The 27,247-nt window shown below is 46.3% G+C and overlaps 1 protein-coding gene across 1 annotated transcript in view; it reads right to left on the bottom strand.

Annotated features, from left to right (window-relative positions):
- The window catches only part of LOC149332818 (uncharacterized), a 36,902-nt gene extending 19,234 nt beyond the window's left edge, over nt 1–17,668 (bottom strand). Inside the window, exons 1-5 of the mRNA XM_089555885.1 lie at nt 17,638–17,668; nt 14,294–14,320; nt 11,485–11,655; nt 6,585–6,832; nt 1,542–1,645 (exon numbers count right to left, since the gene is read on the bottom strand). Coding sequence (XP_089412011.1) covers nt 1,542–1,645; nt 6,585–6,832; nt 11,485–11,655; nt 14,294–14,320; nt 17,638–17,662 — 575 coding nt within the window. The 5' untranslated portion in view covers nt 17,663–17,668. The remainder of the gene's footprint in view (nt 1–1,541; nt 1,646–6,584; nt 6,833–11,484; nt 11,656–14,293; nt 14,321–17,637) is intronic.
- Between the last annotated feature and the right edge of the window lie 9,579 nt (nt 17,669–27,247).

Consider the following 27,247-nt stretch of genomic DNA (forward strand, 5'->3'; position numbering starts at 1 on the left):
ATTCCGCCACAGCTGCCAAGAAAGCGGCCGTGTCTGCAGCGGGTCTTTTTGAGGCGCTTGGCGGCTCAGGTGGCGCGGCAATCAGTGATGCGTAGAATCCAGTGCGCAGAGTCGACGATGATAGCAATTGTTACGCACTCACAGGCAAGCAGCCACGACGGCGATCGGAGGTCGCAATCGTCAGATACCAGACCACTCTTAATTCAGAGTATATTGTGTCGATAATGTAAAATGAACTTGGGACATAGGAATGTACAGTCGCGAGCAAAAAATATTAGCACAGATCACTGGCGATCAGAATTGGGATATCTCACCACGCGGCGCTGCGGTTCGCAGACCTGCCTATCGGGTCGTTTCCGTGTTTGCAGCCTAGGGGGGACGGCAGGAAAGCTTTATCAAGCGTGCCCCGCCCGAAGTTTGAAGTGCCGACCCTACATGACTGTGCATGCGGCATTTATTTTGGCTCGGTTATCATGAACAAAGATGGCTTCTTTTTATTACTTTTTTTTATGCCCGATGGTTTCTCAAAAGGAACTCGCGGGAACAATAGATGATAGCGCTGCTTTTAGTCAGTGATTCTGCTGGGCCGTGGCGGTCCGCTGAACCTCCCTAATACTGTAGAATGGGAACGGCCCGGCACTCTCGTTACCAGCCTCTTTGCCACCCGCAGCGCCATGCGTTGTCATTCCGGCGCTCCGGTGTTCCGTCATGTGTGCTAATCTTTTTTACTCGCGACTGTACGGTGTAAGCTAAGGCTTGAGAAGAGCTCTGCGATCATACCAGCTGTAAAACCCCGATCCGAAACCCGATTGCTCCCTGTGGCCAGAGGTCAACAGACGGTGGCGACCCCGTATGAGCTAAGCTGCCAGCTGTTGGTGGCTTATTTATTTCTCTGTATACTATGATCGTGTTTTCATATTGTTTCCTGCAGCACTGAGTAGTTAGTCTGAACGCCGCAGATGGCGTGACAGTCTGCAAACCTCGACAAACCTCCCAGAATCGGCTCAGTCATACCGCCGGATTTAAATAGATGGGCCTTAATAATTATACGGAGAGCTTCTAAACTTTTACCGGAGAGTAGGGTTTAATTGATTCTGGGCTGACTCGTGATTAAAGCACAGCGCGCAGGATGACAGAGCAAGACAACAGACCTTGCTTCTCTCCTTGCGCGTAGTGTGAGTTCCGGGAGAAGCTGGGATGTTGTGCGTTTTGCTGTCACTGCTATTTGAAGCAAGGCGGTCTTTAAAAACAGGCGGTGCATAGTGTAATGGGTGTTAATTGATCGTTCCTTGCAAGGAAGACGTAAGACTGTCAGCGCAATCTTTCTGCACAGGTAGCAAGCAAGACGAATGTTCCATGCTCTGACCTCCCATTCATAAGACGTTAGCATCCAGTACACCTCTAGCCGGATTCCACTAACATTCCATTGAAAGTTTGCAAGCGTTTTTGCAAGCAGGGACGCATAACGGCTTATCGGCAGCTGCCAAGGCAGTTTTCCCGTTTCGCTGTACTAGCGGTTTGTGACGTCAGAAGGCGCTTACTTGTCGCCGACAAGGAACGGGAAGAACTGGGCCCTCTCTCCTTCGTCCTGGGGTGCGACTAGCGCCATCTTCTTGGAAAAGGCGCCGAGGCAGGTCTCCATAGCCTGCGAAGATCGCAAGCGCTGACATTGGTCTCGTAGCTTGTCGGGACATTAGAGACTTTTAGCCTACCGCAGACGAACTAGCGTAGGCGTTTAGCGGCATACCGGGCTAGTATATCGGCGGTATGCTAAATGCCTCTGTTAAGTGTTCTCGAGCATGCTTTTTACCTACACATAGACTTCGTTTCGGCGTAGGTCTCACGCTCTTCTTCGATTTACTGCTTTTTGCTCTGACTGGTGAGGGCACATATTACAACCTCAATCTCACGAGTTATTTATCTCTTAAGCAACGGAAGCGGATGCACCACTCAGCCGCATCGCATAGCGTCGCTGGACCCACCGTGAAGATATGCGGTGCGCGCGTCGATAGAGAAACGCGATTTATTTGGCGACCCTCTTTTCCGCTGCATGGCTTCTGACAGTGGCTTCAGCCTCTTTCTCTCTTTCTTCGTTCATTCCTTTCTTCATACCTTCTCTTACGGCACGGTTGAGGCGGCCACCGAGAAGTGAGACGATTATTGCCTCACTTCTTTTCTAAAAAAAATCATTCATTTTTTTTTATTTGTTCCTCAGACAGTGTCTAAGAGGAGGCCAAGGCTAAAGGCTAAGAGCCTGACGAGGCCTTGGCCCCTTGTACAAATTTTTGCATCAACGAACAGAACTCAGGCATAATACTTAAGCCAGTAGCAGAGAAAAAATGTAAACAATTCTTTAAAAGGCAAAATTTTCTGCAGTGCGCGACAGTCTCGAACGTACGCCAGTTCTGGAACAATCACTCGCTGCGTATGGGCGACTTGGATGCCTTTGCGGTTCGCGTTGTGTTCAAAAAAGTGGTTTACGAAACTGCAGTGTCCTTCTCACTTTTCAACCACGGAGAAAAAAAAACAGAGCAGGGAGCGCCACGTCTTTAGGCCAGTCCGCGCAATCTCTTGAAGCCTTTGTCCTTACTCCCTCCGAACAGGCTGAAAGTCGTTTCCACGACCCTGGATAATGCATGCATAGTTTGTTTCACCCGACAGTCACGCAAGTGAGCCTACACGTGGCTTCAAAACTGTCACCTCCAGAGTTCTCATCGCACGGACGCAGACAGTGCGACCCCACTGTAGTGAACTATCCGCAACACAGCTGAGAGCTACACTCTTAGAAAAAAAGGTAGTGAAAACGTAGTAACGGCTGCTGTTACAACCTTTTTTTAACCCTTACTACCTATGTACTATGTTGCTACGACCTTGTTACTACCTCGAAAGAAAATTAAGTAGTAACAAGGTAGTAACTTCTGCTGTTACTACGTTTTTTAGCAGTTACTACACTTGTACTACCTCATTATAACCCTGGTAGTATCCATTACTACCTTGATCTGGAAATGGATGATCGGAATATGCACATGTACGTATACTAACATTCCCGGTGACATTGCTACTCAATGCCCCATGTTTTTATATAATGAAAAGGGTTTCCTAATTGGCAGCAAATCTAACAAAATTGCCAGTGCTGTTTTTTGTTTTCAATACAATATACGCAGCGCGTATGTGTTCCATTCTTTAGTTTACATACATACATACATACAAGTTTTATTCTCCACAATGAAGTGGAAGGAGGCGGAGGGAAAAGCCGTACATTTGCGGCTTGAAAAATCCTCCGCCCCCTTACAGTGTATACAGCAGCAGAGTGGGGCAATAAACAGTCGAACAATAAACAGTCGAACATAAACAATTGAACATAAGGATAGATCTGTGCGTTCATTCACACAAAAAAAGAAAAGTATGAGTAGCAAAATATTTGTACATATTTGGAAGAGACATATTGGATACATCAGCAGCTTTTTTTTCTGCAGCATTCAATAATCGCGGAAGATTATACCGGAGTGTTTGTTGTCCATAGGCAGTGCGACATTTTGGAATTTTCCATCGTTCTGGAGTTCTGGTGCTGTAGGTGGGATAATTGGGCCTTAATTCTGCCATTTCAGTAAAAACTGTACTCTTTCGATCGTTGGACGCTTAAACGGTACTGCCTGCATAATTTGTATTCGTATATATTTCTTACTTTTAATAAATTAAGCGAAGCAAAGATATGTGAAGAAGGTGCTGTGTATTCAACGTTTTCAATTATTCGTACTATTTTTTTCTGTAGCCTTTCAAGCTTCAACACATTAGTTTTCGTTGTTGTTCCCCAAACTAAATGAGAGTAGTTTAGGTGGGAGACAAAGAGAGCGTTATAGACCATTAGTTTAACTTTTTTTGGAAGAGTATAGCGGTTGCGATTTAAAATTCCAGTTATGCAGCTCAGTTTGCTGATTATACTATTTACATGATTATTCCATTGTAAAGTTGAATTAAAATATACCCCTAACACCTTGACAGTATATACCACATCAATGGCTGCGGATCTAAACATTACGGTTCCTTGTAACGAAATTTGTTTACTTTTTGGTCGAAAAATTACCACCTTTGTTTTGTTTGCGTTAAGTTTTAAATTATTGCTGGAAGTCCACGAGTCCAATTTGCGCAGAACATTATTTGCTTTAGTAATTCCTTCAGCTTCAGAACGTGATGGCACCAAAGCACTCGTATCGTCGGCATATATAACGAACTTGGTATCTGAGCAGATGTGTACAATATCATTAATGTACAAATTAAATAGGACAGGGCCTAAAATGCTACACTGTGGGACTCCTGAAATTATTTTTTGATTATGAGTTTGATTTCTTAATTGCACTTTTTCACCAACCCCAAGCTATTGTGCCTGACTTGTGCTCATTTTTCCTTCTGGTTTACTACAAGATGCACAAAAATGGGCGTTGAGTTTCTGATGTCATGTTCATGCACTCCTTGTGACACATTAGAAAGTCACCACGAAGTCAGGTATTCATGTCTTTCGACAATAAAAACTCAGCAGAGACTCTTTTTCGTTAACACAGAAGATTTCATTATGTCATTGGCCATCAGCCACTGAAACGTCCTTCTCAACAGCATTGTTGTCCCGTGCGAGAATGTAGATGCTGCTGCTACATTTACACGCAATGAAAAGAACAAGAAACAACTGTGGCTGCACATATCACGGCACATAGGTTGTCAAGTAAAACGTCTGGTGGCGTGGCGTAGTGGTTAGCGTGGTAGGATAAAAAGTATAGAAACAGGTTAGAAACAGCTTGATGATAGAAAGTCAAAGGTCAACGGTTCGAATTCTCCTGAAAGCAGGCATTTTTTTTTTATTTTTCTTTTTTGTTTTTGCTCGTTTTTTTTATTTTGGCTCTTATTTTGCACTATTACTATCTTATATGCATAAGATTCTAATGTCAAAAGTCATTAGATTATTTCTTAAGGTGTTTTCTCTCGAGAGGTAGTAAATGTTACTACCTTGCAGTTACTACGTACAGTTACTACCTAGGTAGTCATATATGTGACAGTCGTTACTACCCCAAAATGTAGTAACCTCAACTACCTTTTTTTTTAGAGTGTACGACCGCTTACGCTCCTTCAACCAATGGGTGAGCACACTGAGTGCCTCCAGGAATTGAATATAGAACAGAGGCGTCTATATGAATTCCTGGACAGCAGCCCCCTCCCAATGATCTCCAGTTAACCATGTCTTCCACCGGCGCAGTCTGATTTGGCAACCTTATCGGCTGCACATCTCCTTACGCTAAACGGAAACATTTTGCAGGCTGTTGCGCCATTTTTCACATTCATATTTTTAGTTCAGCGTCGCAAACGGAGAAGCAACGGTAAGCTCAGCCCAGTGGAGCTTTCTGGTTGTTAGAACAGGAACCATCATTTTGCCAACAAACCGACGCTCCTCTTAGGACTAGGAGCGGCAGAATCGTTGCTCTAAATGAAAAAAAAAAAAAAACAAAGCGAACTTATCGCTCATATCTTTTGTTATAGGAGAGATGAGACGAAGCGAAAGCCCAGTGGCCCATTTACGGCCAGTGAACGTGCTGAAAACGGCACTAACAAAGGCGAATTCAGTCCGAGGCGAGCGGTCCGGCTTCGAAGATGGCCGCCATTTTGGAAATGATGTTTGAACTACGCAACTACTCGCGCACGCTAAAGTCGGGAAATTGCGCACGTAACGCGAGCGTACGTTAAGCGTTTAGCGCATGCGCACCTTAAAGCATGCTATCCTATGTACCCTTATGTGCATTTCATACTGGACTAAGCTCAGCTGCGTCAGAACGTCACCTATGCACTCATCGCAGCTTTGGTAGTACTGCAAGGAGCTACTGAGATGGAGTATTTGTCCCGTGTGTTGTGCCGCTAATTTTACATGTACCAATCGAACAAGCTAACTCCTCGCTTGGATTGCTAGCAGGCTCGCATATTTGCTCTCCGCTCCGGAACTTGGCCAAATTCAGCTGCTGTACAAATACTCCAAGCTCCATTCATTAGCTATTTTCGGGTATCCGGAAACAAGCTGTCACGTACGTACAGTGCTATCATGGAGATTTAATTATAAATCACGGGAAGCCCAAAGCGGCCTTACACCGGATTATCCCTTACAAAAAAAGCTTTAGACAGTCTACAGAGTGTCTATAGACTTCTTTCTATAAAGTCTACAGACTGTCTATAGACGAAAGTCTATAGGCAATACAAATGCCATACAGTCTAGAAAATCTACAGATTTATGGTCATACACTTTTAGTAGACTTTTGTCTATAGACAGTCTATAGACTATGAATAGACAAAATGCAACATCTATAGGAAGTCAATAGAGTCAATAAGAAGTCTATAGACTGTCTATAGGCCATTTTCATAAGGCTTATTTGAGAGCGGAGGAGTTTGGGGTATTGTAAAATCTTGCTCAAAAGCAGTAGAACCGGAGAATGTGTGATTGCAAAACGCGCAGCACCTTGGCCCATCTTCCCAACTTACCGAATGACCAGAAGGCCTGTTCTGTAGGCTGCACTGAGCTAGTGCTTGATCACACTTAGTTACGAGCTTACGCCGACGAACTGTCGAGCGACGACCGCGCTGCCCATGGAGTGGCGGTAGGGAGAGGGCCAGTGGAAGAGCACGCCCCCAAGAGCCTCCTCCTCCATGGCGTCCTCGATGTCTGCGCACAGCTGGGTGCGGTAGCGGGGCGATGCAGCGCTCTCGGAGGCCACAGCGGCCGCCGTGCGGGGACCGGCCACGCCTAGGTAGACGTCGCGCTGCGGCTCTGAGGCCACGGACTTGAGCCTCCGGACAGCCTCTGCGTGGGGGACTCGCGTGTGGCGACTTCGCACAAAAGACAGCGAAAGATGGCCGCTTCTAACCACATTTACCCTTCCGGGCGCAGCAGCCATTGGGCTGTGGTGGCGGCAACGATCCGATTGGTGGATTTCGCAGACGCATCTTACTGCGCATGCGCAAAGCGATACTGAACGCGCTCGCCACTCAGACCACCTGTAAGCAGTGAAAATATATTGGTTTGGTTTATTGGAGTTAACGTCCCAAAGCGACTCCAGGCTGTGAAGGACGCCGTAGTGAAGGGCTCCGGAAATTTCGACCACCTTGGGTTCTTTAACGTGCACTGACATCGCACAGTACACGGGCCTCTAGAATTTCGCCTCCATCGAAATTCATCCGCCGCGGCCGGGATCGAGCCGAGCGCCGTAACCACTGAGCCACCGCGGCGGGGCAAAAAAAGATATTGTACCCGGTTACAGCTTATAAGGACAACTCCACGTTGACCGCCATCCGCCTAATGACTATCACCAGCTGTTCCTTGCACTGCCACTTATGGGATGCCCCTTTCACCTACAAGGCGATGCATTAACGAATCGGTGCAGTGGAGTGGATGGGCAACAAAGTACATTTCCACTTGTTTAGGAAGGTTAGGTTTTCTTTTCTTTCCATGCTGTGATTGGTCGCCGGATCAAACCAGAGGTATAATACCGGCCAATGCCCACAGTGTCCAGGCGACGGTGCTGCAAACATTATCTGACAGGTAACCACGCGCATTCCACGACGAAACAACCTAGCCGCGGGCCAGTAGAGACAGAGAGATATGTTCAGAAGAGCTAGCGCAGGACGACAAGAGGCCTTTGCTCTGCGCTGGACGCAGTCTGGCCGATGACGATGGTGATGAGGACGACGATGCTACGGACGGGTATCTCGACACTCATTACGCGTATATGTACGGCTTTTCTGTGGCAGCGGTATGAATTTCTCTGCATTCCAGCCTCGGGGTGTCCAAGAAAAGATTTTTTCAAGGCGATTTTGCAAACCTACTCGTCGGGCAGCAGTGGCGGCAGCTCATTCTTCGACCACTCTCCCATCCATTACTGGCAGGGTGATTATGATTTGAATATAACTTGCATATACTGCCGATGCTGCCATTATTGCTTCGAATGCTACCAGGGCAATCGACACTTGCCATTCGTGTTGTGGAGAATTTTCAGAGGGTGAGGAAGCTATGAAATGTGTTGAATGCGGTCACTTTTACCCCTTAGGCAAATGTTCTGGCATAAGTGAACGCGTGTTCGAAACAAAAAATGGTGAAGCGAAGAACAGCCTGAGGTGTCCAACATGTCGCACGTCTGCTTCACGCAAAGGGCAACGTAGCAGCGTCCTGCCTGCAACTATCACTAAGCAACTTGCTGAGGTTAATAAGCACCTGGCTGATCTTACTAGCAAGGTAGAACACTTGTCGAACATAAAGCAAACTATTAAAAACGTTGAAAAGTTCACTCAGCATGCGTCAGATAGGTATGATGATGTGACAGAGACTTGTAACAGACACGAAGGGCAGATAGAGAGTCTTTGCAAGAGAGTTGAAATTTTAGAGGCAGACCATGACGAAAAAGAAGTAGTGACGGTAACTGAAGAACTAAATGACTTCCAGCAGTAGAGCAGGCGTCACAACATGGAAATTCATGGCCATACCCTTCAGCGAAAAAAAAAACCTTCTTGATCGTCTTGCGCAAGAACTCGAGCTGCCCCAGCTGAATGGAAGTGATGTCGATCGCCTGCCGGCACACATAAACATTGTGCCGATCATTCTTGTAAGGTTTTCGCAGAGATCTACGAAAGTCGCTTGGCTTGCAATGCATAAAGATGTGAAGGAACGTGGTGAGGATATTTCCATTTTTTATAACCTGATGACACTGAACAGAGAGATCTTATGCCTTGCCAAATCAACAGCACGTGAGCGAAGCTATCGCTTTACATGGTCGTCAGATGGAAAGGTCTTCGTGAGGAATAAACCTGGCGCACTAGGGCCGTAAGGGCTGCCTGAACAAGACCTTGAGCAGACTGCTTGAATAAGTTGGCTCCTATAGTTTTTTTAAGTTGTTTGTTGCTGCTGTTTTAACCTTTAAGATGTATTATACTAGCGATTATCTTAATGCCTCCCTAAATGGAAACAGCTATTGTAAATCTCTTTCCTTGTGCCATTAAACGCACAGAGGCTCAGAAATAAGACTGAAGAAATTGATGCTGATCTGGAGGTCATAAAATGTCGCTCCGGCGTTTTTGGGTTTACAGAAAGCTGGTATACATGAAAAAGCGATGTTACACATTTAACAGGCTATGACATTATCTCTGTATTTAGAGAAATCACCTACATTCAGGAGCACCGCACCGAATTCCTCCACAACAAAAAGTAGTCCGTTGTTAAAACTTATCTTTTTATTCCAACAAGGAGCTAATCAACAGAATAAAAATTATAATTGCTGTAGATTTTTGATACCTGGCTTGTTTAATAAGGTCAGACTTTAACAAGCTGATTTCTGTTACAGTTGTGATTGGCTAGTGTTACCAACTGCTGTTATATTTTTTAAAGTTGCATCCTGCCATAGCAAAGACCGATAATGTTACAGCGAGAGCTCTATATGACACCTTCGGTTGAATCGCGTTGTCAGCGCTGATGTCGATGTCATCCGCGCAACCCCACAGACCATGACTGTTTACTACCAATTCACTTAATCTAATTCTTTTTGAACCTAATGGCTGTAATGGCGCAAATGCAACAGACATCGCACCAAGCGTTACTGAACGCTCGACTGGCAACAGAACTTTTCACTCCCTGCGATTCGCACTGCTAGGTAGGGCGAATTTTAAGGCGAAAGCCCTTAATGCCTCATACTGTCGTTACCAGACGCGTCGGCAGCCGTGTCGACAGATTTGTCCGCCTTTCGGCGTCACTGCTTTAAAAAGAACTGCGCCGAGGGTGGGAACCGAACCAGGGCCTTTGGCATTTGAAGCGGAGACGCTACCACTCCGCCACGAAGGCTCAAGGTTCGAGCATGAATAAGGGCGCATCTAGTGAATGCATGGGTTTCATAAATAAAATAAAAGGAATAAAGCCAAGAAAAGGATAAAAAAAATTGAAACAAGAAAATAAACAAAAATAAAAACAAAATAAAAATAAGATATGGAAATAAAAATAAAAAAATACTATAAGAAAGGGAGCAAAAATAAAAATAACAAAAACCAAAATATGAAAAATAAAAAAGTAAATTAAAAACAAACGGTGCGCCAGGAAACGCTTTGCCTTGCAGCACTTTAGAGAGCCTAAGTGCCCCCTGAATTTTTTACTACGTATGCAGTACGAGTCTCGTTGGTGAAAATTCCGGCGTGTGTCTCTGCGTGGCTGCCAGATGAAGCCATCGGCACCTGGAGCGAGCCGAGCTCGAGAGCCGCCTCCTGACGAGAGGGAAAATCTGCATCGGCGGAGGCGGAGAGAGGCTGGCGCCCCGATAACGGCGAGAGAAAAAGCGGTGCGCCAAATGAGGCGGACTGTGTACAACGCAGCAAATCTAAACACATAAAAAAATTATTACCGAGCCATAAAGTCAGCCAAAGTAAAGCGATATTATTTGGCCAAACTTTGTGGCACCAACTTTGTGGTGTGTGCGGAAATCATCCCAAAAGCCCATTCTGCCCACGCAGTTCTCTCCATTTCTTTCCCTCTCCCTGCCCTCACGCTCTCGCTAGCCGCAGCTCAGGTGCTTCAGGTTTCGATGACAGATGTCGCTGCTAGCAGCATCTTTTCGTTCCATTGTCATATTTATTAATAAATACCCACGGAGTGGATTCCAAGAGAAGGCAAACGTAGCAGGGGACGGCAGAAAGTTAGATGGGCAGATGAGAGTAAAAAGTTTGCGGGGATACAGTGGCCGCAACTGACAAAGGACAGGGTTAATTGGAGAGACATGGGAGAGGCCTTTGCCCTGCAGTGGGTGTAGTCTGGCTAAAGTGAGCTAGTCTGGCTGCTGCTGCTGCTGCTGCTGCTGATGATGATGATGAACAACAACAACAACAACAACAAGCTTATCGCATCAGACCATCTGAGCGTCGAAAAGAGGCATGCATCTCCATGTCCCTGGTTCTGGCTTTCTCCCCCTCTCGAGTCGAGGGAAAGAATTTCAAGCCGTGAAGAAAAGGGGTTGGGGGGGGGGGGGGCGCAGAAAGGAAGTATTAAACCGCGAAGAAAAGTTCGGGGAACATGAAGCCATGAAGAAGAGTCCCCGAGAGCCCCGCGGTCCTCCGATTGTCGTCAACCGGACCCCGCTTCCGACGCGTGCGCCAGCGCCCGTGCGCTGGCGCCGATATCTAGCACGGACAGATATCGGCGCCTCGCCGAGGTTCGCTGGCGTCTCCTGCAGTACGCATGCGCAGACCGGTTCTGGCGTACTCCAAGAGCGCCGACGCTGAGCGCGTACGCCCAGGAAGGGCCCGTGGAGTTGGGGTTTTACTTCTTGAGCCGTAAGTGGCTGGAAGGCGTTTAAAGACTTCATGAGTGGACGCTGTTCCCGTATAACGCCAAGAGCGGAAAGGACTCGCAGTAGTGAAGCGCTGAAGCCCGCCTACGAGAGCAGCATTCGCACAATTTCGGCGCAGTTCCACGCCGTCGCTCACCCCGGTAGCTGGCTCTGGGCTCCAGTCGTCCTCGCCGCACGAGCGTGGCGTAGGCGAACACGAAGGCGGTGCACAGATGCCGTGGCATGTCCGCGGGGCTGTAGTCCCTGGCCGCATCTCGCTCGTACACGCACCACACCGGGTGCATCAGAGAGGGCAACGCAGCTGGGCCTGGAAGGCATCAGTGCTCCTCAAGCGCAATCTGAAAACGTCATTTGTCGAGAAAGACGTCGTCTTACAGCGAAATATGCATGCGGAAAGGTCGGTCAAATCACAGCTACGTCCGCGCACCTCCCGCCCCCATGTGGGCGCCTCCCAACAAAAAAGTTTTAGACAGTCTATAGAGTGTCTATAGACTTCTGTCTATAAAGTCTATAAACTCTTTATATAGACAAAAATCTATAGGCAATAAAATGTCATACAAAGTCTATAGATAATCTATAGATTTATGGCCATGCATCGCACAGTACAGGGACATCTAGAATTTCGATGATCGAAATTCTAGAGGCCCGTGTGCTGTGCGATGTCAGTGCACGCTAGAGAACCCCAGGTGGTCGAAATTTCCGTAGCCCTCCACTACGGCGTCCCTCATAGCCTGAGTCGCTTTGGGACGTTAAACCCCAATAAACCAAACCAAACATGACAGCGTTTCCAAATGTCAGGCCCGTCCGCGGCAACACAAGCATGGCTGGAACGGGAGCAGCATGAAGTCGGCCCTCACAGCTCTCAGTTGTCACGGTCGGGTTGCCATATGAGGAGCCTTGGGTGGTCATTTGAATCCAAAGAGGCGCAACAGTGAAGTCGTATTGCTGTCAAATCTTCTGAAAGCAGAAGATTTGACAGCCGTCGCCGTAGCTCAGAGGTAGAGCACCGGACGCGTAATTCGGAGGTCGTGGGTTCGGTTCCCACCGGCGGCATGTGGTTGTTTTTTTCTTCTGCTCTTCTAATCAATTAGCTTTAAGCGATAACATATTCAGTAATATTCGCCATTGATCAACACCACAAAATAAATAAATAAAATTAAAAATCCCCTGTGTTCCTTGGTATCTGTGGCTGTTGGCTTCTCTTAAAAAAACTGACTGTATAAAGAGCCCCTCATTCCCCTGCACTGGTCTATATATATATATATATATTCTCATCGCCGCCGCGGTGGCTCAGTGGTTATGGTGCTCGGCTGTTGACCCGAAAGACGCGGGTTCGATCCCGGCCGCGGCGGTTGAATTTCTTTGGAGGAGAAATTCTGAAGGCCCCTGTACTGTGCGATGTCAGTGCACGTTAAAGAACCAGGTGGGCGAAATTTCCAGAGCCCTCCACTACGGCGTCTCTCATAGCCTTAGTCGCTTTGTGACATTAAACCCCAAAAACCCAACCAAACCAAACCATATATTATCATCGACATGCTGCAGCGACGGAGTGACGCTACCACGGGGAAAGGCGTCCCGTCGTGCGGCCATGTGAAGCGCTCCATTGCCAAGAACTGAGGCTGACGGAGAGCATCAACTGCCATCATAATTGACTGGCACCACGTCGTTTAATTTACGAACCCTTCACTCAACTCATGCGCCGACGTCTGATGTCCTTTAAGAAGCATGTCGTGGGTTAAGAATGAAACATTTCTGACCTTTATTTACGCAAGGAGCGCCAGAGAATGGAGACAGCTCAGTTCAGGTGATTTCTATGGCAAAACGGCGCCTCTTACATCACAGACAATACCTGCGAATATTGACAACCACTCTGAGCTTGCTGGAGAGGATAACTGCCAGGCTAGTATACTCGGCCGTTCCAAATGTTTCATTAGAGCCGTCATCGAATGCAATCGCTGGTTAAGTTACTCGGCACAAGGGTAAAACATAATTGTTATTAGTTACCACGGGATTGGGTAGGTTATAGAATAGGGCATGCGTGCTGATATTTAGCCAGACGGTCCTGTCATAGTGAGTAACGTGACACCGACTGTTCTCATCCTTCCGATACAATGCGTTATTTTCAACTTAATTATATGGGCCTCTACATTACGCCTGCATACGCTACACCAGTGTTTCCCGGATAATGGCTGTTATGAGGCCTGAGTTGTGGAGCGCATGAATTTTATTTATTTATTTATTTATTTATATATACTGCGATCTTGTACAGATCATAGCAGGGTGGAACAAAACAAAATACAAGCATAAAAACACACTCAAATTCATAACATTTGCAGGCACTTTTCAAACAGCAGTAAATAATTATGATTAACAGTCCCGCTATTAAGTTTGTTCCAATCAGTAATTGTCCTCGGAAAAAAAGAATATTTAAAGCATTTATTTCGTGTGTTCAAAGTGGTTGTTGTTAGTGCATGCCTTTGTCTTGTGTTATAACCTGAGGAGTAAGAAAAATAATTAGAAGTATCAACTTTATAAGGTCCTTCTATAAGCTGGAAGAAAAACTTTAATCGACAAACATGATTGCGCTCAACGACGGGGGGTAACCCACTTCGCCTCACGAGCTTACTTACAGATGCACGGCCATAAGAGTTAAAAACAAATCTAGGTACTTTATGCTGTATTCGCTCTAATTTCTGAATGTTTGTTAACGTGAAAGGGTCCCAAATGATTACGGCATATTCTAGTAACGGACGGATGAGGGAATTGTACGCCAATAGACGAACACTAGGTGGGGATGACTTTAGTGAGCGCCTCAAGAAAAAGAGTTTCCACAAGAGTTGGACACCTCAGATTTTAAGCAGCGCGCACAGACAAGGGATCATCGAGTTTGTTTTTATCACAGTGTCCCGCTTTATAGAGTGCGTTAGGCACGAAGCTCTGCTTACTTTGCGTCTTGGTAGGTGATGTGGTTACTGCATATTCGAACACAATGAAAGCAAAAATACACAGTTAGAACGCACTTTGCACAGAGGGTGACAAGCGTATACGTATACGCTCAAAGCATATGTGTACAGCCAAGAGAAAGGCGAAAAGTAACAGTTAGTTCTCGCGAGCACTCAGTTTTACTTCGCACATGAAAATGCAATACATTCATCTAGACTTGCAAGAAACATAGACACTGTTGACAGTTTAGTTAGGACGCGTTTAATTCCTCGGCAGGTCGACGAAGCGTTGAAGCTGTGTAGTGGCGTTAACGGATAAACGCGAACCACGTACTAGTTGCCTCGCTGTAGCAGAATTTGTAAAAAAAAAAAAAAACAAGACAGACCGTGTTTCTTTAAAGGGGTTGAGGCACCAAACTTTGACGTCTTAAAAAGCTTGTTATTGGCTTCCTCTGTATATAAGGCCACCCACGCCCTAGGGAGTCAGCAGACGCTTGAAAAATATTTTATTCAGCTCCAAAGAGTCCTTAAACGCTCTTTCTCACGATCGGGATCATCGCTAGTGCGATAGTTAATGACATATGAGCTTGGGGAAGATATCAGTGAACATTAGTGACGAGTAACGACGTATGAACAGCGGCGCCCGAGATCGACCAGGCGCTGCGTCGGCGGCAGGTTGGCTGATCGGTGCACATACGCTGACCCACACTCTTAGAAAAAAAGGTAGTGGAAAAGTAGTAACGGCTGCTGTTACAACCTTTCTTTAACCCTTACTACCTATGTACTATGTTCCTACGACCTTGTTACTATCTCAAGAGAAAATTAAGTAGTAACAAGGTAGTGACTTCTGATGTTACTACGTTTTTTTGGCAGTTACTACACTTGTACTACCTCATTATTACCCTGGTAGTATCCATTAAAACCTTGATCTGGAAATATATGATCGGAATATGCACATGTATGTATACTAACATGGTGACATTGCTACTCAATGCCCCATGTTTTTATATACTAATGAAAAGGGTTTCCTAAATGGCAACAAATCTTATAAAATTGCCAGAGCTTTTTTTTTTGTTTTCAATACAATAAATACGCAGCACCTATGTGTTCCATTCTTTAGTTTGATTTCTTAACTGCAATTTTTCACCAACCCCAAGGTGCTGTGCCTGACTTGTGCTCATCTTTTCTTCTGGTTTTACTGAAAAATGCATCCATGTTCAATGTTTTCTCTTTTGGGGTGTTTTTTCGTACATACGATCTAATTTTTTTTAATAAATAAAGAGAGCGGTCATTGTCAGCGACATGTGTGCGGTGTTCCAGCCCCTACCACAGCCTCTCAACAGGCTAGAGAAGTTTGCCTAAATAAAATAAATAAGTGTTAATAAATTGCAACATGCAAAACAAAATTACTCTTTATTCCAGCTAGGGGCTCAAAGGAAAGAAAGAATAGACATTTCCAACTAAACAACAGGTAGTAAATGTTACTACTTTGCAGTTACTACGTACATTAACTACCTAGGTAGTCATACATGTGACGATTGTAGCTACCCCAAAATGTAGTAACCTCAATTATCTTTTTTTTTAAGAGTGTACCAGCCGGCACCAGCATCGGAGGCCGAGCGAAACTTTCGTGCCGATGATACAGCGACCTGACTTGCCTTACTCGTACAGCGAAACGAGTGACAGCATGTTCACTCTTCGCCCTCACCAACGGTACGAGCAGGATGACACTGGGCTAGTTGGACATAGAAGTGCGCTGCTTAGATTGGCAGAGTTAAAGACGAAAACCAACCACTGTTCGTCCTGTCTTTGTCATCTAAGCGCTGCTTGCATATGGTATGCGGGCACAGCGAGTCAGCGGGGTTAGCATGTGAAATGTCGGCGATTGTGGGAAGCGAGTTCGCAAGTTCTAGCTAATGCAAAATGGTAATCGAACATAGCTGTGTCAACGCTGACCAGATATCCACGACTGTTACATCTTACTTAGTGCGCACGTACTACATCGAGCGGGAAGCGCCGATGCTATAGGCCATGCAGTCTGCCGACCAATGCTACAGGCGCCCGGCAGATGTCGTCGGCGTCACTGCTGGACAACAGATTAAGCCGTTTTAATTATTGCCAGTGGGCTCTCGATAAAACATTTTAGCGCAACAATTTAGGACACCACACAGCGCTGTGTTGCCAGGATTGCTCTGGTGTGATGTGACATGTCACTGAGGATAGCGTGTGAAATCTGCAGCAGGGCGTCCTGTGCCGAGAGATGGGCTCGAAATTCTACCATAGTATGGGGATATAGTCCATGGGAATACTCCATGTGTTGCGTGAGACGGGTGAGGATGACATGCTGAAAGAGTTTGTCCAGGCACGAAGGCAGCGAAATGGGACGGAGATTTTGGCCATTAATGGGCTTATTTGGTTTAGCGATGAAGATCATTTTCCGCTGCTTCCATTCAGCAGGTAGCGCCCCCATTTCCCAGCACTCATTGAAGAAGTCGGCGAGAAGGGAAATTGAACGGTCATCTAGATTTCTGGTCCTCCCCAGGGGTTGAGTTTCTGAGCTTGATAAGGGCTGTTCTGACTTCAACCTCCATAATGGGGGCGTCAAGGGTGGGTTGATAGGAGCTTACATAGTCGGGATATGATACAGCTTGGCCCACAGTGGTATAAGTTGACTAAGTTGGCGTAACAGTGCTTGATGATTTTGTCGATTTTGATGGGTAAGTCTTTTGAGTGCAAGCCGGGTTTGCTTTTTAGCTTCAGTGGGGTCCATCTTATGTCGTGGAAGATGCCAGGCCCAGGTGGAGGAGAGATTACCTCGTAATTCGTCACATAATTGGTGCCAGTTAGATTTACTGAGTGCGGCACTGTGCTCTTCTATTTGTTTTTGTAGTTGCGCCAATTTTAGCTTAAGTTTCCTATTCTAGACGCGCCTTTGTTCATTCCAAACCAACGAGCTGGCATGGCGGAGTGGTTAGCGTGCTCGTCTCGCACTCCGGAGACCCTGGTTCGATTCCTCAACTCGACCAATTTCCTACTCGGTTTTATTTATCTGGTCTGACCAGAAAGGTTAATTAGGCTAACTGGTTAATTACGCAATTAACTAAACTCAGCCCCACTAACTTGGAGCATCACTATACGATCCCTTTAATTGGTTGCATGGTTACTAGCCAAAGTACAACTGGCCCCGCTTTAAATTCGCGCACTGTGACGTCACAACCATTTCGACCAATTGAAACAAGGTCAGGGTAGCTACGGCGCGGCGGCGGCCACCCGAGGTCTCGCTTTGGCTGTCGGAGTGTTGCTTTCGCAACAAAAAACACGCCATCCAAATATTTGGTGTATCTCACCTCTCACGGCAGCGCTGGAGGCCATCTGAGCGGCTGAAAATAAATATTCGGTTTTAACGCAACAGCGTAAAGGGTCGCAGGGAGCGTACGCAGCGCTGTGTCCGCTTTTTCAATCCTTGCAATATATATATATATATATATATATATATATATATATATAAGAAGTTGGGGAAGTCACATTGAAAAACTTAACAGATTTATTCAACGTTTCGACCAGAGACTTCTCTTATATATATATATATATATATATATATATATATATATATATATATATATATATATATATATATATATATATATATATATATGCACGCCAATATGGGTGCTATACAAAGTGTGCATTACTGCGCCGCCAAGCTGATTTAGAAACAACAGAGTGCTACAGAGTGCGTCTTGCCGCAGGAGAGTACGAAAAGGTGCAGCGCGAGCAAGAAACAAGGACAGAGAGACAGTAAGACTACAAGCATACATTTCACTCATCAGAACTAAACTGGAATTCGCATCGGCCATCTGGAACCCTCACCAAGCCTAACAAACGCCCTCGAAGCTGTGCAGAACAGAGCCACCAGATTCATTCATTCCTCGTATTCATACGACGTTAGCATATCATCTCTGAAATTGCAATCAGGTCTATCTAATCTTTCTGCTCGCCGTCGCACTGCCAGTCTCGTCTTATTTCAGAAGTTTTTTTATTCGCCACTCAGACAAGAACCCTACATCCGCGCACCCCCGCCACGCAGATCCCATCGCATCAGTCACCCTCTACAAGTTTTGCGCCCACGTGCCCGTACTACTGTTTTCTCTAATTCATTTTTTTTTTTGCCGAGTAGCAGCTGACTGGGACGGCCATCCCCACAATATCGCTGCCATCACCTGCCCTGCAACATTAATGACTGCTGTGAACGCCTGTACTTCGTAAAACCCACCCCTTATGTAACACCCCGCAAGGGGTCTTTAAGGAAATTAAAGTGATGTGCTGTGATGTGATGAGCGAACTCTGTGAGCAGCCAAGGAGCGCAAAGCGATGAGGACGTGCGCTCAATTCCAGCTGAGGCGGAATTCAGTGGGAATTCCTCGCTCATGCAGCAGCTTTTAGCACTCGGGACGGTTGTCGCTATCCTGCTTCTTTTTCAATTATCAAAGGACTTCAGCCTCTTCCACTGGGCGATACTTCCGAAAAGGTCGGCGTGACGAAGTATGCACAGCGCAACCTGTAGCAGCGCTTTCGCCGTTGGTCACTCGTTGATTGTCCTGTGTCGAACAGCCTCGCGGGTGTGCCATTCCTTTATAAAAGTGGTCTATAGACAGTCTATAGATTTCTTATTGACTGTATTGACTTCCTATAGATGTTGCATTTTGTCTATTCATAGTCTATATACTGTCTATAGACAAGAGACTACTAAAAGTGTATGGCCATAAATCTATAGATTGTCTATAGACTGTCTATGGCATTTGTATTGCCTATAGACTTTTGTCTATAGACAGTCTATAGATCTTATAGACAGAGGTCTATACTCTCTCTGTAGACCGTCTAAAACTTTTTTTGTAAGGGTTATGCCAGCCGTGCTTTCGAAATGATCTGCGCTTCGTACTGCGCTGCGGAGCACCCGTAAGCATATCGCAAACTGCTCGCAACTAGCCTGAGCTGCCGACTCGAAAGACGACGCAGGTTTGATCTTTTCGATAGAGACGAAATGCCCGTGTGGTGCCAGTGGTCGTTAAATAACCTAGGTGGTTGGAAATTATCCGCACCCTATACTACGACGTCCATCATGCCCGAGTTGCTTTGACACTTTCAAGGGCAACTGAAGCGGTTTTAGAATTTCATGAGTTTAAGATTGCCGAATGTGCGAAATGTGCAGGTAAAGCCTGCGAAATAGTTTTGCTCTAGCATTTGAAATGGTGGCGTAATCGCCGAATAAAGTCGTCGTCGGCGTTCAGGATTCTCTGAAGTGCACAGCGACGGGCAGAGGCGCTCCGATAATGACGTCACGTATGACGGCACTAGGTTTCCAGCGAAGAAATGGTTTTTTCACGGAAGAAAACCGACGCCATTGAAGGTGAAGCTCACGATGCATTGTTTGGCGCCATCTGACGACGAACAGCATGCAGGCGTAAGCAGCGGACGTGTGAAGTTTCGGCGATAATGACGTCACTGCCGAGTTTCCTCGCACTCCTCCAACGTAGTGAGAAGCCTGAACATCGTCGTGGTTTTAATCGACGATTATGTCGTCATTTTAAACGGTAGTGCAAAAATACTTCGCATGGTTTATCTAGAAGCTTGACAGATTCGAATTCTTGAATAACCTCGAATTCTCAAAAAAACGTTTCAGCTTCCCTTTAAAGCCCAGAAACCCAATTTGCAGCGACCGCCACTCTTCTTAAAGGGATACTGAGGCGGTTTTCGAATCAACTAACCTTCAAGGGTTTTGACGTAGTGTCGTTACTGATCACGTCTCTGAAGTTACTTTTTCGATTCTGGCTAATACAGTGGCGCAATCACCAATTGAAAGCGCGATGTTTAAATCTCCCGCGTCCCGCACGAGCGCAGGAGAGGAAAACAGCGGATAGGGAAACTTCGTCTATGTCGGCCAACGCGACGGCACGTTGAGGAGCCGGGGGTACTTCGACGCACCCGAGCGAGCTTTCAACGAGCGTTGTTTCTTGTGCTGCGTGCGTTGTTCCTCGTATTTCGTGCGTTGTGACGTACAATTGTCAGCCGACCTTGAGCATCGGGTTCAACACGAAGTACTGCTCTTAAGTTAAGAACAACGCAGCGAGCCATGGAAAGGAAAATGATAGGTGTAACGTTAAGAGATCGGAAGAGGTCGGAGTGGGTAAGAGAACAAACGTGGGTTAATGACATCCTAGTTGAAATCAAGCGGAAGAAATGGGCTTGGGCAGGGCATGTAATGCGAAGGCAAGATAACCGCTGGTCCTTAAGGGTAACGGAGTGGATTCCAAGATAATTAAGGCAAACGTAGCAGGGGACGGCAGAAAGTTAGGCGGGCGGATAAGATTAAGAAGTTTGCGAGGGATACAGTGGCCGCAACTGGCAAAGGACAGGATTAATTGGAGAGACATGGGAGAGGCCATTGCCCTGCAGTGGGTGTAGTCAGGCTGCTGCTGATGATGATGACAGCTCTGCGTTCGTGTCCACGAACAACTGCGGCCGCGACTGTGTCGTCTTCCACTGTTTTCCACAAGATAATAAGCTCATGATGAAGTTAGAGCCAAAAACGAGGACCAAAGTGGAAGAAAGACACAACACGTGCGCTTCATAAAGAACGACTCCAGCGCGAAATCACGGAAACTTTTTATACATGTACTTCGCGACACGGAAATACATGCATAACCGCACCGTCAATTTCTTTAACAGATGAAGAACTGGCATACCTGGACCACATGTTGAATTAATTTCCATCCCTTCCCTCCTTTTTGTTTCTTTTGTGTTTTTTGGTTTTTGCTCTTCGTGACTGTGACCATGAAGTTTCCTGCTTTTGCACCATTTATCTTACTCAGCTCTCTTCAGATGTATCGGCCCCTAAGATTTTCTTGATGTTACCATGTGTGTTTCTTTTCATTTACTTTCACGAGATGGGCATATATCATGTGGTTTTCCATTAAAGTTTTAATTGCGAAAAAGCGCTCGTGTTGTGTCTTTCTCCCACATTGGTCCTCGTTTTCGGCGCTAACTTCATCATGAATAAGGTTCAATTCGCCCAACTTTCCACCTTACTATAATAAGCTCGCAGCGCGGAGGATCGCCCCTTATAAAAATGGTCTATAGACAGTCTATAGACTTCTTATTGACTCTATTGAGTTCCTACAGATATTGCTTTTTGTCTACTCATAGTCTATAGACTGTCTGTAGACAAAAGTCTACTAAAAGTGTATGGCCATTAATCTATAGATTGCCTATAGACTGTCTATGGCATTTGTATTGCCTATAGACTGCTCTCTAGGATTTGTTTGCGTCAATATCCTGTGGTCGCATGCCTCGCAGTGCTAGGCCACTGCGCTTCGCTCATTTTGACATCAACTCTGTGCTGCTTCATAGTTTTCTTGAAATACCTTCTTGCACCAACCTACAACGGCGGGTACTAAGAAAATTGGTTTGGTTTATGGGTTGATGGGGGTTTAACGTCCCAAAGCGACTCAGGCTATGAGGGACGCCGTATTGGCGTCCGTGAATATCAGCCGAGGTTCTGCTGGCACCGTTTACGCATGGTCTGCTGGCACCGTTTACGCATGGAATGCACACGCGTATTTCACGCTGGCGTATGCTTGTGCTAGGCGTAGAATTTTTCGATTGCGTCTTTTTTGGTTTCAGGTGTTACCTGCATGAACAGACTGCAGTACCTTTTTCTTCGGAGGCCAGTGAAAAGTAGTCGCGATATTCGCTTTTACAACACCACGGAAAGCCGAGATCTGCACTCAACACAGCGCCGGATCCATATCGGCAGCATCTCCGGTCCTCAATGTGTCGTCACGACCTCTTGACCAATCACAGGCGGCGGCGCACCGCACGGTTTGCCCCGCGGCACAGGCCGCATATTTCTGCTAAAGAAGACAATTCGCGTTTGTTTTTGCCTTATTTGGATGCGACATTCCAGTATAGAGCATGAAAAACTGTAGGGCTCCGCTGCCAGCCCGATTTTAAAAAAAAAAGTGCTTCAGTGTCCCTTTAAGCCTGTCCGATAACTAAAAATAACTAAACAGTCCGATGCTTAACGAACGAAATTTCGAAACCGCGTGCCGGTGTTTTGTAATACCGTGCGGCAACAAGACCCGGCGCTTACTAGCAGCAGTGTTAAAATAAAAAACCAGATGGCGCCACCGTAGTAAAAAAAAAAAAAAATCCGTCCGTTAAACCCAGGACGTTCAGACTGCGAGTCGAGCCCATAACCGCATTGCTTCTTCGCGAACGGAGGCGAACTAGTATATATATGCGTTGTCTTACGACTCAATGCTAATGAATAGGGGTCCAAAGCAACTCATGCTATGAGGGACGCCGCAGTGAAGGGCTCCGGTCGAAATTCCGGAGCCCTTCACTACGGCGTCCCTCATAGCCTGAGCCGCTTTGTGACGTTAAACCCCAATAAACCAAACCAAACTGAATAGCGGTGTCATCAGAGAACAACAGATAAAAAAAATAATACATGAAAAACAAAAATAATCATGGTTTTGCACTCAAAGCACGTAAGCAGGCTTAAGTGCACTCCGCATTTTTTTTTGCTGGTTTTGTCACTTACCCGGCATGCTCAGTTGAGGCTTAGCTTCAGGATGACATCATACCAAGCAACATGGAGAGAGAAGTGAAAAGCGAAATACCAGATGAGGATCGATCAAAACAACACGAAAATATCGCGCGACGTAGAGGTTACGCAAGCACAGTCTGTCCCAGAGAATGCAAGGCACAAATATGCCCAGATGAGGCGCCGTGTCTTTTACTTTTTATTTGGGTCCGTATCTGTGTGCGTTGGGAATTAATAGAAAAACACATTACGTCTATAGGGGCAGGTGGAGTGGATTAGTGAAAATCGGACAGCAAGCCTTGATGCATTTGGTCGCATATGCTATTTTTAGGACAATAATTTTATGCGGGGTGCTCTACGCGTTGAACGTGCACATGGTGCAGTCGGCGTCACATGTTCTCATAATTAAAAACCAGCGCGTTGTAATGTCGCTCAGAGAGGCCTGAGCCGCGGGAATGCGGAGAACATAAAAATACGGCAAATCTTATCATCGCGACGTGTGCTTCGCTCCACGGCTGAGAAACAGCGCCCGTTGCTCAGTTATTTTAGTCAAATACACGTAATGCATAGTTCACAGCGTAAATGTTAAAATACGACTTTTCGCAGACGATTGAATAATTTATCAAGAAAGTTCTAGCTTTGAAGACCAACTCCTTTTAAGCGATTCACTGTCTGCCCTAGAAAAATAGAAAAACGGTGCTCACGTTGCAAATGACTTTGAATTCCAACGAGACAGTAGCAATGACTGTGACACGTAAAAAGAATCCTTTAAGTTTTACATACCGTATTGCCAACGAGTCCCTCTTAGTTGCCAACGCTTTTAAATACTTGGGAATTCAGATAGCCTCTGACCTTCGATGGAACGAGCACATATCGTATATAGAAAAAAAAAGCCCTAAGACAACTGCACTTTTGAGAAGAACGCTGGCACAATTCACACAAGAAATAAAGCTTTTAGCTTGTAAAACATTTGTTCGGCCAATGTTGGAATATGCTGCGGCAGTGTGGGATCTCTGGACCGAATAACTTAAAATATAAAATGTCCAACGCAAAGCAGCTAGGTTTATCTTTAATTGTTACAGTTGGAATATTTCCCCAACAGCCCTACTGCAAACCGCAGGACTTGAACAGCTGGTCATTCGTCGTCATCGTGAAAAATTTGAAGTTATTCTACCTGTACTATCACAATAAACTAACAATAGAGGAAGGAATTTTAGTTGAGCACTCATCTCGACGCCCTACACGCTCCTACCATACTAAAAAAGTTGCCGCGTTTTCATGTAAAACAAATGTTTTTAAGTACTCATTCTTTCCCCATACTATCACTAAGTGGAATGGTTTACTTGCTGACGTTGTCTATTGCGAATCGGTAAATTTATTTTTGCAAGCTCTGAATGAAGCATAGGGCTCTTACGTATCCCTGTTTTGGGCCAAGTCCGATGCCTTCGTTTGCTGCCGAGTTCGATGTCATTACATGTTCTCTGCCTTTGTAATCGATTTTTTGTTGTACGTGCTGGTTTTTACTCTGTTCGCTAGCTGCTTCTTTTACAATGTACTTGTCAGTTTTATCAATCAGTCTGTACCCCACTCCTGCCTATGGCCTGTAACACAGGCCGGCAGTATTTGCGAAATAAATAAATAAGAATCTATGCGCAGCCATAGGCACTATTTTGTGTACCTCTGAAGTAGACAGTCAGCGTGGCGGCAGCGCTGAGCACCAGGAAGAGGACCAGGGAGACGGACACCAGGCTGCCAAGAGTGTAGCCGAACGTGCTGCAGTTTCGAAACGTCATGCAAAACACATGCCTTCGCACTTAAAAAAACTTGCTTACATCACGCTAATCCGCCCGAAAGGTGAGTATGCTTCTGCCATATGGGACCCTCAACAAGCTTAAACAACACTGAATCCCTGCAAAACCGTGCTGTTTGCTTCATCTTTTCAGATTATTCACGCTTCACCAGTGTCACAGCATTAGAACAACGTGCCGAGTTGGAACCGCTATCATGTCGACGCCATTTCGCTCGCCTAACCTTACTTCACAAACTGTATCACCATCCCACCCTCCACGACGAATTCTTTTTGCCACACGCTGCAGTCTTTCCTCGCCGCGACCACGATAACAAAATAAAACGCATCACGTGCCGTTCATCGCTCTAGGCGGAATAATTCATTCCTCGCACTATAATAGATTGGAATAACTTGCCATCACACATAGCTACTGAGGTTAACCTACAATCGTTTCAGCATTCGTTAAAGCAAACCATGGACTAACAGATTTGGTATTTTTGTTGTATTATGTGCATTTACTGAGTATATTATTCTGCGTTGTTTGTTGTGTTATTTGTGTACATTGCTAGCTTTATTTCATACTTCGTTATTACGTGTATTTTGTTTCAAGTACCTGTGCCATATTTTTATGCTTGTATCCCCCCCTATGTAAATCGAAGTCCCTGCTGCTCGATATAAGGAAGTACCAGGTGGCCGAAATTACCGAAGCCCGCCACTACGGCATCGCTTGAGTCGCTTACCATAAACAGAACAGAAGAGAAAAAGAAATAAAGATGCCGACACAGAACAACTCCGCGAGACAGAAAAGCGCGTTACCAAAATTCGAATTCAAGGTTACTTTTTTTTTCTTTTTGGCAAACTCAGAGAGTTTGCCGTTTATGTTCGAAGCCGATGCGTAGTCCCTTCAAGCTTCTCCGCAGCGCACAACGCCAAGTGGGGGGCGCACGATGACGTCATTGAAGGTATTGGTACATTTCCAACGCACAAACGCCTGTTTTGAAGGAAAAAAACCAACGCCACCGAAGGCAAACCCTGCCGAGAGTTGTTTGACAGCGTCTAACGAGTCAGGGCAGGGTGTGGCTGACGACAGCGGCAATTTGAAATCATACCTTCCATGACGTCACGCTGAATTTTCCTGCACTCCACCGGGGCATTGAGGAGAAGCGCGAAATTCAGTCGTCCATTATGCCACTATTTTAAATGCTAGTGCAAAAACACTTGGCATGCTTCACCAACAGCCTATATAGATTGAATTCTTGAGTATCCCGAAATTCTCATTAAGCTAGCCTCTGAACCACCCTCTGAAGAGAGTCCATAAACTCGCTCAATCACTACATTCTGTCGTCATGAACATCTGAGCCAAATAATACACTTCTACATGCAGCAGAAAACCAACAATCACGCGAGACATTTGCCAAGCCGTTTCCGGGCACCTTTAACGCGAAAGCTTTACTACGGCATGTTGCGAGAGTTTCGCCGAACGCGCGGCAACGACCTTGAGCGACCTTTCAGCCGTTCCGGAGCTGCGCCAAAACAGATAAAGCAAACGAAAGGTGCAAAGAGCGGCACCTTGGAAAGCAAAGGTAATGCCCATAACTCGCCTCTTGGGACAGTGGACACCTCAGCCGTGCTTTAAGCTAAGCGGCGGTAGTGACAGGTGTGCGCTGCATGCGTTGGCATTGACAACGTTGTGGCAGAAACGCGGCACTGAACCCGCCACGGTGGCTCAGTGGTTACGGCGCTCAGCTACTGAGCCGGAGTACCTGGGTTCGAACCCGACCGCGGCGGCAGCGTTTCGATGGAGGCGAAACGCAAAAAATGCCGCCACCGTCTGGCAGACGTTCAAGTAACGAAGCTGTTCGGTAGCGCCATCTACCATCCATGTGATGTATTGCTACCTGATTAGCCTACTTTTCCATATCTTACAGTGAGCAGGCGCCGGGGCGCCTACCGCCTCGAGGTCGGATATTTTTGACCAAGGGCCGAAAAAAATTGGCTGCGGTTTGACCAATCGCCATGCCGAGTAGAACTGCGGAGGCAACGCCGCGGCAATCGCAGGGGCGGCGGCACCTCTGAGTCACCCACGCAGCGGAGGAGTCGGCGGTGGCTCCGCGCTGCTCTGATGTGACTCACTCCTCGCGCATGCGCAGTTGGGGCTCTCTCCCGGGGCTCCGCGAAATCGCTCACCCCTAGCGTAGCGTTGGTTCCCCAAGAAAATTCTGCGGGCACTTGTCTGCTTAGTAGAGGAATGCGAAAGCAGCATGCACACTCCGGTGGGCGCACGTCCGAGCACTCAGTAGCAAATATGCATGCATCTTCACCCATCTTCAACCCCCCCCCCCTCCCCCCCCCTTGCAGCCGTGGCGGATCGCTGTGAATGCCACGTATGCCGTCGCCCAAGGGTTCTACGAAAGAAACCCTCAGGCTCCAAGAACCCTAAGTCCGGCACTGAGAGGCAGGGGGAGCGAGAGGAAGACAGACAGCCCGACAAGGAATTCAAGATCCAGTAGTCCTAAGCCGCCCCCTAGCGACGTGTTTTTTAGAGCACAAAGTAATTCAATCG

The sequence above is a fragment of the Amblyomma mixtum genome, chromosome 8 (genome assembly GCF_055824585.1).
Source record: "Amblyomma mixtum isolate Tamu chromosome 8, ASM5582458v1, whole genome shotgun sequence".
In the NCBI taxonomy this organism is placed as follows: domain Eukaryota; kingdom Metazoa; phylum Arthropoda; class Arachnida; order Ixodida; family Ixodidae; genus Amblyomma; species Amblyomma mixtum.